At 56.5% G+C, this 12,659-nt stretch overlaps 1 protein-coding gene across 2 annotated transcripts; it reads left to right on the top strand.

The window, feature by feature from the left end:
• The first annotated feature begins 1,080 nt into the window (after positions 1–1,080).
• Positions 1,081–12,326, top strand: NEK8 (NIMA related kinase 8). 2 transcript variants are annotated; one of them, XM_074922779.1, is made up of 15 exons: positions 1,081–1,145; positions 1,560–1,765; positions 2,797–3,029; positions 3,779–3,910; positions 4,109–4,317; positions 4,698–4,777; positions 5,361–5,542; positions 5,762–5,912; positions 6,822–6,898; positions 8,051–8,168; positions 8,463–8,613; positions 8,808–8,971; positions 9,169–9,327; positions 9,497–9,655; positions 11,269–12,326. In XM_074922779.1, exons 1-15 carry the CDS (start codon positions 1,099–1,101, stop codon positions 11,295–11,297), a joined length of 2,097 nt encoding a protein of 698 aa, XP_074778880.1. In that variant the 5' UTR covers positions 1,081–1,098; the 3' UTR covers positions 11,298–12,326. The 2 variants fall into 2 exon arrangements, with proteins under 2 accessions (XP_074778880.1, XP_074778881.1); XM_074922780.1 differs by lacking the exon at positions 11,269–12,326 and adding an exon at positions 10,735–10,781.
• Positions 12,327–12,659: the final 333 nt, after the last annotated feature.

Genomic DNA, 12,659 nt, shown 5'->3' with positions numbered 1-12,659 from the left:
TTCTACGCTATAGGTGCCACCACGGCCGGCCCCGGGGTGATACAGGACACCACATTTACTAGTAGCCATGGTTAATGATTATGCTAGTGGTTATGGTTACCACACATAGGGAGAGCGGTAAGAAGTTCATAAAATACAGGCTTTGGTTGTTTTTTTAGAATCCTATAAAATAGGCAGAATGTCCTGGACTGTAAAGAGAACGTCTGGGATTGTGCTGAGGATGAGTTTATCTGACAACCTGGCCAAGTGACTATTCCATTATTTAACTCAGCAATGAAACTAACTTTTTGAACTAACTGAAATTATAAAACTAAAAATCACACTCCCAGGTCAAAAAGACCCCTGCTCTGGTTAGGACCCTTCCCCTGAGCACGCGTAGTAGTAGAAGCGCCATGTAAGCCTTAGTGTAATCGTATTTAATCACTTCTCAGTTCGGATCTAACAGATGTGTTCGGGAAAGGACTAACCTCTGATTTTTTGTGTATAAAAGGAGCATGAAAACCTGCTGTTGGGTGGAAAACTCCACCGAACACCCAGGCCTGAAGGAATACGGTATCTCTCCCGAGCGTGTTAAGATCAGTGCACGCCGGGCATGAATCTGCTTTTCTGCTACCAGGGCTCGTGGTCCTGGGGGTCTAAAGCAGGTTGGGGGGGGTCAGGGAGGGGACCCAGGACCCTTGTCCCTGACCTTAAGGCAGCACACCCCCAGGGCGTGGGTGCTCCCCCAGACTCAGGGCTGTGGGGCAGGAGGGTGCTGCGGGCACCGCCGCTCTCTGGGGGTGAGGGGGGCTCCTGCTGGCACCCCCCAACCTGGGGGTGGCAGGCTCAGGGCACCCAAACCCCCCTCCCAGGGCACTGCGGTGCCCACCCAAGCGGGGGGCCCGGCCAGGCCGCTTTGGGGTGCCGTTAGCCCCTCTTACAGCCGAAGCAGGGAGCACCTCGCCCCCCACCCCCCTTGGCCCTACACACATAGTGGCGGGGGGGGGGGGGGCGCACACGAGCGCGGCCCGCGGTGCTTTGTCCGCCCGCGGCCGCCGTAGCGACTCCCGGAAGTGTCTCCATGGAGACGGGAGGAGCCCGGGCCCGGGCGAGGCAGTGATGGAGAAATACGAGCGGATCCGGGTGGTGGGGAGAGGGGCCTTCGGGTGAGGGGTGCCACGGGGCCGCTCCTCTGGCGCCGAGAGGGCACCGGGAGTGGGAGAAGGGGGGGTCTCTAGGCCTTTTCACCGTGGCATCGCGTGTCTGGGGGTATGGCACTGCGGGGTGGGGTGGGAGCCCGAAGGCCGCGCTGCCATGGCAGCAAGGCGCACATGTCCCGTCGCTATGGCAACTGGGGGGTGGGGGGAGTGGGGGGGGTGTGTCCGTCGACACGTGGCACCGGGGTGGGGGAAGTAGGGTCGGTGTCGAGGCCTTGGCTGTTTCCAAGGCGATGGCGTGACATGGCGTTGGGTTTGAGACGCCCTGGGGGGGGGTGGGATTGCAGGCCCCGTTATACTGGCAACGTCGTGGTGTGTCCCTCCCCACACCCCACGCTGAGGCCCTGTCCCCCTCCCCACAAGCATCGTGCACCTGTGCCTGCGCAAGGCCGACCAGAAACTGGTGATCCTGAAGCAAATCCCAGTGGAGCAGATGAGTAAGGACGAGCGACTGGCGGCGCAGAATGAGTGCCAGGTCCTCAAGCTGCTCAGCCACCCCAATGTCATCGAGTACTACGAGAACTTTCTGGAGGACAAGGCGCTCATGATCGCCATGGAGTACGCCCCAGGTGGGTCCTGATCTCCCCCAGTGCCTGCAGGTCGTTTCTTGTCAGGTCCAGGGAATGCCAAGCCCTCAGCTCTCCTTGGTTTGGGCTCCTGTGGCCCCATGTTGTGCTCCTTGTAAAAATCCTGTGCTTTGGACCCCCAAAGAGTCCAAACATATCTCTCTTGAACAGACATTTTTGTGGAGAAGGATCCAGGGGCCCTAGTGGATCAACCAAGTTGACTGTGAGCCAAATGACCAAGCACTGGCACAGGTTGCCCAGAGAAGTTGTGGAGTCGCCATGCTTAGAGATATTCAAAAGACAGGTTGTGGTCCTGGGCAACCAGCTGTCAGTGGCCCTGCTTGAGCAGGGGATTGGACCAGATGACTTCCTGAGGTCCCTTCCAACCTCAACCACTCTGATTCTGTCATTATATGCCTTATGCCTTCTAATCATATCCAAAACAAAGTAATTTCTAACACCTCTGTGGCTGATAAGTGTGCTACCATCTGCCCTTGGCTTAGGTTTCACATTTCCCTGTGTCAGCTCTCGGCCACACTGTTGGTCCCACAGCTGTGTGTGAGAAGACGTGCTTTCTAACGAGGTTTGCTGTGGAGTTGAAGATAAAATCAACATTCGCATGAGGGTTTGTTAAAAGTCCTACATGAGCCCTGAATCTGGACCTCCCCTTTTCGATAGGGGCCTCTCTGTGCCACGTGGCCTTTCTTTTGCAGAACAGGCTTATCTTGTTCTGCCATTGAGGTTTAAGTCCTCCTCCAAGAGCTGTAATTTTAGCGTCTTTTCCTGCTGCGTTTGACAATATGTCAACAGTAACTTCTCTCTCGCTGTTTCTTCGTCCCACCAACTGTGCGGTCATTGTTCTCCACGCAGTCTCGGGAGCGTTGGATGATGTGCTGCGTGTCCCACCAGGACGTGATTTTTCCCATGTGCTTGGCTTGTTAAGATGCCGTGGCTAAATCCCCCTGGCTTTCAGGCTGGGTTTGCAGTGCCCTGTGCAGCCACCCTTGCCAATAGCCTTTTGTTGTTCTTTGCAGGGGGCACACTAGCAGAGTTTATTCATAAGCGCTGTAACTCCTTGCTGGATGAGGATACCATCCTGCATTTCTTCGTGCAGATCCTCCTGGCTCTCCACCATGTGCACACCAAGCAGATCCTGCACCGTGACCTCAAGACTCAGAACATCCTCTTGGACAAACATCGCATGATTGTCAAGATTGGAGACTTTGGCATCTCCAAAATCTTGAGCAGCAAGAGTAAAGCCTACACGGTGAGTGGCCTGGCTTCACAGGGGAGCTGCTTAGCACCGTGGCAGCAGGCTGGAAACTCTGGCCTTGGCTCACCATAGTCTCTTGGAAGCTGCTGTAGGCAGTGAGGTTGGATATAGTGTACTTGCAGTAGGCCACATCCATGTGCCATGATGCTGCTTTGCTCCTCAGAGTTTATACAGGCTGATGTCTTCATGCCCGAGTTTGCTGCAGGTCTGTCCATGGGCTGTGCAAACATGAGAAAGACCTGCCTGCCCAAGCCAGGATGGGGTGGCTGGGCCCACTGGTGAGGGTAAACAGGGTTCCACCCACTGTCACAGTGGCAGGGGTGGGGTTTGCAGGGTCATTTGACGTTTGGCAACTGAATTCCTGCCTGTGCTGCGCCATCCTGCCTTGTCTTAATCTCCTCTCTCTGCTTGAGACTTGGGTATCATTCCCCACCTGGTCTAATCTGACTAGACGTTTCTATCACGCTCACTGCTCTGGGCTCTGATTCTCTCAAGTGGCTAGGAGCAAAATGAGAGGTAATCTCTCTATGTGCAAGGGAGGTCACCGGAAAGTCAAATCCTTGATTTTTTCACTGAGATTGTCAGGCAGATGTTGACACCAGGGAACAAAAGCCCAGCTCCACTAAGCTTTGGTTGGTGGTGCTGTAGTCAGCCTACACACTAGGCTCTAAACTGAGCCTTTCTCTTTCCACCTCGCTGCCCCAGTTTCACAGCATCGTGATCATTTCCTTTGTCTCTTCTAGGTTGTGGGAACTCCGTGCTACATCTCCCCAGAGCTCTGTGAAGGGAAGCCTTACAACCAGAAGAGTGATATCTGGGCTTTGGGCTGTGTGCTGTATGAACTCGCCAGCCTCAAGAGGGCTTTCGAAGCTGCGGTAAGAGGAATATGGTTTACATGTAGTGCAGGGAGCCGTGTGGCCTCTTACAGAGGTGAAAATGTATGTATGCTTGGATCGCTCTTCTCGCTCAGCCTGGAGGTGTGAAGGCAGAGGGCAGTGCTGAGAACTTCTTGCTCCTTTGCCTCACCTCTGACTGCCCAGCCTCTGTATGTCTTTCTCTTGTTTCCTCTCCAGAATCTTCCTGCCTTAGTATTGAAGATCATGAGCGGCACATTTGCCCCAATATCGGATAGATACAGCCCCGACCTGCGCCAGCTCATCCTTAGCATGCTGAACCTGGATCCTTCCAAGCGGCCCCAGCTGAATGAGATCATGGCCCAGGCCATCTGCATTCGTCCCCTTCTGAACCTCTACACTGACGTGGGCAGTGTCAAAATGAGAAGGCAAGTGACTCTGTCACCTTAGTGTCCCTAGGGAGCGGCTGCCACAGCCCACAGTGTGTCTGACCGGTTCACTGTCTGTTACCAGCTCTGAAGAAAGCGTTGTCCCCCTGCAGCTCTCCTGCATTACCCAACATGTGGCTGCTGTGGGCCGAGCCTGGCCCAGTGGCCTTGTGGGCTTGTCCTCACTGTAACAGGGGACTTGTGAGCTCAGGGGGAAGCAAACTGATGACAACTCCCCTTTCTCAGGTGGTTTAAAGCACCCACTGAGGCAATTCTGTGAGCCGTGGTTTATACTGTACTTCTGCCCAGACCTGTGATTCAGGGCTCTGCAGGACCTCTGGGGCAGAGCTGACATTAAGGACTGGGTTTTGATTTGGCAGGCCTGAAAAACCCTTGGCTCCAGTGCCAACAGTGACCCACAGCCGGACAGGGGGACGAGTGAACAGCACCAGGCCGAGGGGTGAGTCCTGGCACGGTGTGTTCAACACAGCTCCATTCGGAAAGACCCTTTCCTTCGGATGACAAGGGGTCAGAGAGGCGCTTGAGCTTCTGGGGAGAGGAAGTTAAGAGACATCACCTTCCTTGAGCCCTGGAGGAGCCCACCAGCACCTTGGCTGTGGGGACCAGGCAGCACTCTTCTCCAGCTGCCTCTTCTAGGTTTTGAACCCTTGAATCAAGTTTCTGCTGTTTCCAGCAAAGACTGGGAACCAGCTGGCGGTGCTGAGGAGGGGATGTCCCAGTGCAGGGCAATGCCACTGGCGCTGGTAACAATTAGACTAGAGCTGTTGTGGTGCCACTTCCCTCAGTTCTGGGATAAAATACAAGGAGCTATTCCCACGTGTTTCTCAGCCCTGGCTGGGCGCTCCCCAGCAGCCCCTTGCCAGCCTTAGACCAGCACTGATCTGGCTCTGCTGGCCAGCAGGCCCTGCTCTAGCAGCAATGCTGGCTCTGCTATGCTGGCAACCCAGACTGGCTGGTGTCCTTTCTTTTCCTGTGGGAGGAGAGTCAGGGATCTGTGCTGATGATTTCTCTTTGACCCACAGGCATTCGAGGTGGCTCAGCCAGGACAGGAATCCCTCCTCCACTGTCATCCATCTACACCTGGGGGAGCGGGATCACCACCCCCCTCCGCCTGCCCATGCTTAACACCGAAGTGGTGCAGGTGTCTGCTGGCAGGACGCAGAAGGCCGGGGTCACCAAATCGGGGCGGCTCATCATGTGGGAGGTGAGTGGTGGGGAACCTGGGGCAACCAGTGGCTGTGGAAGCTTTGGATGTATGATTTCGGAGGAGGAGACGTTTCTGCTCACTGTGTCCCCGAGGACTGCTGTCCAGCCCTGGGTGTGGGTAACACCACTAAACCTGTGGGAAGGGGCTCGTCTGAGTTCTCCAACCCAGCTCTTGCTGCATGAAGGTGCAGCAGCCAACATGGCTTCTCTCTGCCAGGCTCCCCCGATGGGTGCAGCAGGAGGCCCTTCGCTCCCAGGAGCCACCGAGCAGCTCCAGCCCCAGTTTGTGTCCCGTTTTCTGGAAGGTCAGTCTGGCGTGACCATCAAACACGTGTCCTGCGGTGATCTCTTCACAGCCTGCCTCACAGGTGAGCTGCTGCCTCCTGCCTTCGCCTGGCTGAGTTCCAGACCTCTCTGCGTGGCAGCTGGCTTGTGAATGCAGCGTGACTGCCTGGGGAGCCTGCTCAGAGAGGAACCGGAGGGGTGCACTGGGCTGGGGTGGCACGAAGGCCTCTGTGGCTTCTCGTATAATATCAGGTGGGGTTAAGAAACAGCAGGCTCGGTCCTACTATGATGCCACACTGGTCAGCTTGGTCTCAGAGCTCTGTCTGGTGTGGGGAGGATCACAGATTTATTGTTCTAGCTGCACTGGTGTCACCTGAAGCCAGAACTGGCCTGTACAGTGGGGACTGCAGTGTGAGGAGTGACTGGGAAGTTCAAACTTTCTCTGTCACATACTCTGTGAGTGTGACACGGACACAAGCAGTGCCCAGTGTTGCAGTGAGAAGTCAACAAGAGCTCCTGCAGGGCCGGTTGTACTCAGCTGCAGGAAGGCAGGGTCTGAAGCCCCCTGAGAGTGGGCCAGGAGGTGTTCTGCCTGGGAGATAAGCAACCAGCAAACTTCATGGGCACATGTTTGTCCTACCTCTCTGTGGCGTTTCCTGCCACCCCTTTGCTGGGCAGCTGCTCAGTCAGTGCCTCTGTGTATTTAACACCTTGACAGACCGTGGAGTTAGCAGCTCCTGCGTACACAGCTGCAATAATGTTATCTCAGTGCTCTCCTATCATCTGCTGTTTGTTTGGTGAGTTGTCACAGCACATTGAGGCTGCTGCTCTCTAGAAGCTTGCTGAAGGTTTCTGGCCCCCACAGCAAGTTATGAGTCAGAGTGGGTCCAAGCAGAGCCGCTGTCCTGGGAGCCACGGCCAGCCCCGTGGGTTGCATGTGCCTTGCAGGGCCTCACATGTGCCTGTAACACAACTTCTTTCTGCTTTTCCAGACAGGGGGATAATCATGACTTTTGGCAGCGGCAGCAATGGCTGTTTGGGGCACGGAAACTTCACGGATGTAAGCCAGGTTTGTCGTGAGGGTGCTGGGCGTGCTGTTCCCCCAGGGTAGAGGATGGATCTTGCCTTCTGCGCCACGTGAGAGGGCTCATCCCAGCTCCAGGGATGTGCATCCCAGGCATGCTCTGGCATCTGACCCCCTCCCCCTCCTTTCCCTGTCACTGCGGGTTTTAAAAGACCCAACCTGCCTCTCTGTTTCTCTCTCCCCCCCCCTACACAATGATCCCTTTGAGCGTGGGGGAAGTCAAGAGCTGCCTTGTGGTTGCTGTTGGCAGACACCCAGCTTGGAGCCTGCCTCCAATCACACACCTGCCTGCCTCGCTCTTGGCCTGCAGCTGCCAGGGTTCACTGAGAAAAGTTATTTTTCAAAAGAGCCAGTATTTAAAGAAGAGCTCTGTGCTTCCGATTGGCTCAGATTGGCCCGTAGCTCCTTTCCAGCTTCTTCCTCGCCTGCCCTCGGATGTGGCAGCAGCCAATGGCTTCCAGCCAAGCCCAGGGACTGGTGCCATTTGTCACTGTGGTCAGCTGGCTCACTCATTCCTGCTCTGTCCGGAGCTGAGCTGCTCGGTGCTTATTGCTGGGGAGGGGAGACCAGTTGGGAACAACAGCCAGATCCCAACAAATGGTGCTTTTCACTTGAAGATAATGAGAATGAGGCTCACCTTGGCGAGGTGTCAGATCTAACAGCAGGTCACAGCAGGGGCTGCGTGAAATGTGGAGATCCTGATCTCTCCACACCCTAACGAACATATAGCTGATAGCTCACAGCTCCCCTGTGCGAGAGCCTTTCAGCCAGCGCATCCTCCACCAAGCCCCTGCCTGCTCAGAGCGTGCGTTAACAGCCCCTGGCACTCCCCACATGGGCAGGGGGGCGAATCCCAGCCCTTCGGCTGAACCTATTCCCTCTCCAAACCGTTGTGCTGGCTGCTTTCTTCCGCCCCAGAGATGTTTGCATTATCTTCTCTGCTGTGTGCACGTAGTCTCTAAACCCTTTGAAGACTGGAACAAAAAAAAAAAAATTCTCTGCTGTTTGTGTTGGATGAAAACTGGGATGCTGCCAGTGCTGTGTTGAGGCTGGGGGGACTGGGTGGGAGGGATGGGGTGGGAGCAGCCAGGCAGGCTGGGAGGTCTCGGCTGACGGCTGCTGCTCTTCCCCTGCCAGCCCAAGATCGTGGAGGCCCTGCTGGGCTACGAGATGGTGCAGGTGGCCTGTGGCGCATCTCACGTCCTGGCGGTTTCCAACGAACGGGAAGTGTTTGCCTGGGGCAGGGGGGATAATGGTAAGAGATGTCTGCTTTGCAAAACGGCTTCTGCTTTCCATTGCCTGTTTCCACTCCCCTTGCTGGCCCTGCTTGCCCACAGTCCTCTCCAGCTGTGCCAGGCTAAGTGGGTGTAGAAGAGTTGCAGCTGCTTCACCGCATACCAAGGCCCCTGTGCTTTGGGTTTCACTGCCTTCTGTGGCGACAGGTCCCAGGCTGAGCTCTTGCAGCAGCTCTGTTGACGCCGTTGCTCATGGGGGTGTGCTCAGTTTGTGTGTGGCCATCAGCTGTGCCCTGCTCTGTTCCTCCTGCCAGGTCGGCTTGGGCTGGGTACCCTGGAGTGCCACAACTCCCCCCAGCAGGTCACAGTCCCGCTGGAGCATGAGGCTCAGAGGGTCATCTGCGGCATCGATTCCTCCATGGTCCTCACAGTGAAGAACCAGATTCTTGCTTGTGGGAGCAACAGGTAAGAGCGGGGAGGGTCTGTGCTCCAGACCTTGCCTGCAGCCTCCTGGGCCTGTCCATCTGTGTTCAGCCCAGGAAGAGGGAGGAGGACATCTCTGTGAGCTCCTACTCCCCAGCATCACACTGCTGGTGGTGCAGTTATGTTGGGCAGGATTTGTCTCTTGGGTGCTCTGAACTGTGCTTTTCCCCGTGCAGGTGTAACAAGCTGGGCCTAGATCGGATCAGCTCAGCAGAGGAGCCTTCCCCAGAGGATCAGGTGGAAGAAGCCACCGTGTTCATGGGTGCCCAGTCGGCCCCCTTGAACCAAGAGCTGATTGTGTGTGCTGACATTGGTACAGCGCACTCAGCTGCAGTCACAGGTGAGGGGGGGCTTGCGTTTTCACTGTCTTCCCTCCTGCTTCCATTTCCCATGGGCAGAGGCCTCAGAGGAGCTCAGGAGACACCTTGCTCCCGATGTTGGAGCTCTGTGGAGCAGGATGCTCAGCACGGTGGTGAGCAAAGAGCTTCAGGGGCTCCTCGGGTGACACCCAGTTGTTTCTCTCATCTCTGTTTTCAGCTTCTGGCCAGTGTTACACCTTTGGGAGCAACCAGCATGGGCAGCTGGGCACCAGCTCCTGCCGCAACAGCCGTGTACCCCACCTGGTTGTGGGGCTCCAGGCGATGAAGGTCACTGTGGTGGCTTGTGGTGATGCCTTCACTGTGGCCATCGGCGCAGGTGAGGCTGAAGCCCCGGTGTCCTGGGCTGCAAGTGGGCCCCGGCTTTCCTCTGCCTGCATTCCACGCCAAGGCCGGCCTCAGAGATAGCCCGGGGTGGTACCAGGGAGATGGGAGGCCTGTTTGCCGGTGAGCTCTGTGTGCAGCAAGGTGTTTATTTTCCCCCGCAGAGGGTGAGGTGTGCACGTGGGGGAAGGGAGCCAGAGGACGCCTGGGCAGGAAGGACGAGGAAACGGGAGCGCCAAGGCCGGTGCACCTGGAGGAGGCACATCCCTACCTGGTGACCTCCGTAGCGTGTTGCCACGGGAACACGTTGTTGGCAGTGAAGTGTGAGTAGAGGCTTCGTTACTCTGATTCCTGCCAGACACAATGGCTTGTGACCAGAGCCGTACCCTGGCACATAAGCTCTGTGTTATTCCAGTCCCTCTAGAGCTGTAGATGAATATAAATAACTTGAAGCCCATAAAAACTCCCCTTCTGCTGCATCCACTGGGCCAGGGGAGCAAAGGGACAGCCGAGGCAGACTCATGCACCCCCAGAGAGGTGGGCTGGGCAAGCTGTGGCCAGTGGGGAGCTAGTGTGCTGGCAGCCCACAGAGTATCCAAAAAGAGCAGCTCTCTAATTGATGCTGCTGAAATAGAAGCTGAGATTTGAGGCGTCATTTTGGCTGCCGGCTTTCCATTGTGGTTTGGAAAAGATAGCAATGGTTTTGTGGTTCTTCTCTGCTCAGACCAAAGGCAGCATCTTTGCACGGTTAAAACGTGCCCATGGCGTGACCTGCCCTTCCGTTGCCTGGATGTACAATGGGAGCCTGGCCCAGACTGCTGGAGGGGCCTTTCTTCCTCCTCTGCTGGGCTGATTATGGCCTCAGCACTGGGCTAAGGGATTCCAGTCCCAGCCCACTTCAAGGAGGCTAATTACACCCCAGAGGGGAGGAGGCCCAGCTGACTGCCCCAGCGCAGCGGAACCGGCCGTGGCTCCCCTTCCTCCCCTGCGAGTGCCGAGCTCTCACGTGGTGTGTGCTGCCACGTGAAGGGGACAGAGAACGGCTGAGTCCCCAGGCTTGGGAACAAGTAGGGTGTTTGTCACGAGAGTAAAAGGGTTTTGTCTCCGCAGGAAGGCTGCAGGCTGCTCTCCCCTTCTGCTGCCGGAGTTGCCCTGTGGCTTCGCGACAGCTGGTTTGTGCAGCACTGTAAGAGCAGGGACTGAGTGTGCAACCCCACTGCTGCCCCTCTGCACTGCCCATTCCAAAACTCATCCTGCCTGTCACGGCCCTGGAAGTACAAACTCAGCAACAGCAGTGCCAGGGCAGCAGCCTCGCCTGCTCCGGCATCCCTCAGTAACCAGGGTGCAAAAAGCATTGAGAGCTCTGTAAAAAGCTGAGATCTGACTTTGGGCTTTCACACAGCTCAGTCTGCCTGGAAACCTCTCCAGAGAAAACACAGGAGCTGGTGACACGCCTGATGTCATTGCTGCTGTCAGCTCTGGCTGGGATCCGCCCGGAGAGGCTGCTGGCACAGGCGAGCAGTGCTCTACCTTTGGGGCAGCAGTTCTGTACCGCTCTGCGGTTTCCTCCCATGGGGCCAACACCATTTTTGACTGGCTTGGGCTTCTGCCCACTTTATTGTGAGGCCGCTGCTATGCCCTTCTCTCAATCCCACTGCAAACACAGGAATAACTGGGAGAAGCCAGGTATGCTGGAGAGGAGGAGGCGGAGGGCTCAAGCCTAAGCTCCTGCATTTCCTCCTGCTTGGGCTCTGTGTGCCGGGTGTTGCCTCCTGCTTGTGCCACTCCTGAGGCCTTGCCGTGGCTTCCTGGGGTAGCAGAACAAGGATTGCAGTGCCCATCTCTTGGGTATCTGGCCTCTGTGGCACAGGGCACTGTAGCTTCATCGAGATGGTGGCTTACAGCTTATTTTTGGTCCTTGCCCTTTGTGTTTCAGCCGCCGTGGAAGAGTCGTCTTCACAGTGAGTCTGAACTGAGAGGGGCCGCATCCAGCCTCATCGTGCAGGTGCTGGGGCTCCCCTCAGCTGCCCGGTAAGCCTCTCTGCCCGGTACGGCCTGGCTCAGACCTGTGTCCCCAGGCTTGGGAGCTTCCAGCTTTCCTCTGGAGAGAGGAAGCTGGGAACGATGGTTCGCACAGAACCGGAGCTGGTCTCGCTGAATCGAGGGTCGCTATGAACCTCCAGTGCCTGAGAGCTGCTGCCACTGACGTGCCACGGGGAAAACGTCCCCAGAACTTGGGTGCTGCCTTCAGGGGGTCACACTGGGGCTCTGCCCCTCCCTGCTGGAAGTGCCTGTGTAGACGGACGTGGAGCACAAGAGATTATTCCCCCCCCCCCGCGTGGAAACTGTCTCTGGTTACAAAGCCCAGGCTGACAGCTTGGTGTCTGAGAGAGCTGTCAGCCTTTGCACCGCAGTGTCTGGACTTAGGGCCCCAGGCGCTGCACTGGGTGACTAAGTGCAAACCTCTTCTCTAATTAGAGAAGTCTGTCCTCTCCCATCCCCCGCTTAAAACGTTTCACCCGTTTGTTGAGCTGTTCATCACGCTTTGAGGGTCCTGGCCTGCATGGCTGGCTGAACCTGGTGGGAGCAGCCTCTCTGCGTGGCACAGCCCGGCTCGCTCTCCCGAAATGCTGCCTGGAGCTTTCCAATTAGAGACTCCCCTGGCCCCAGGAGATTACTGGCAGATCCCCCAGCTGACATTTGTCCTCAGGCTCCCAAATCCTGCTGCTGACCAGCTCGCTGGCTACCAGCTGAGCTAGCGGAAGGCAGCAAAACACAGTGAGCAATTGTCAGTAATTGAAGTTTTCTAACTCGGATCTCTCCAGGAAGATGATGAGTTTCCACCAGGGATCCTTTCTGCAGGCAGGAGGGGGCATATCACTGTGTCACAGACGAGATAAAAAAAAAATGTATCTCCAGAAGAGTAATTTCCTTTCCTTTCCCTTCCCTTCCCTTTCCCTTCTTTCCCTTCCCCATCCTGTACAAAGGCACATCTTTCAGAACCTCACTGACATTAAATAGCTCTCATTTACTTTTGGGTTTCTGCCCTCTTTTCAAGGAGGGAAACCTTGCTGGGCTCTTCTGGAAGCCACCTCAGCCCTCTGTCATGTGCTGGGTCATGAATTCCCCCAGGGCTCCTGCTCTTTCCACTCTCGCCTCGCCCGGGGAAGGGCGCGGGTCCCGTCCGGCCGGGAAGGGTGGGTGCAGCCCTGGCTTCAGACACGGGCTCCCTTTGGCTCCTGCCAGGGTGGCTGGATGGGTTTTTCCCCCCCGCTGGTTTTGTTTCTTGTGGAGCTGCCTTGCAGGCGGTTACACCCTGCTATCCCA

The sequence above is a fragment of the Athene noctua genome, chromosome 19 (genome assembly GCF_965140245.1).
Source record: "Athene noctua chromosome 19, bAthNoc1.hap1.1, whole genome shotgun sequence".
Classification (NCBI taxonomy): domain Eukaryota; kingdom Metazoa; phylum Chordata; class Aves; order Strigiformes; family Strigidae; genus Athene; species Athene noctua.
This window is presented reverse-complemented; position numbering and strand designations above follow the sequence as displayed.

Bases quoted from the DNA above. Each gene is read 5' to 3' on its own strand.
- NEK8 (XM_074922780.1), top strand. From the start codon at position 1,099: ATGGAGAAATACGAGCGGATCCGGGTGGTGGGGAGAGGGGCCTTCGG. The intron at 4,778-5,360 runs GTGAGTCCTGGC...TTTGACCCACAG, and splicing joins GAACAGCACCAGGCCGAGGG to GCATTCGAGGTGGCTCAGCC. The intron at 8,972-9,168 runs GTGAGGGGGGGC...CTCTGTTTTCAG, and splicing joins GCACTCAGCTGCAGTCACAG to CTTCTGGCCAGTGTTACACC.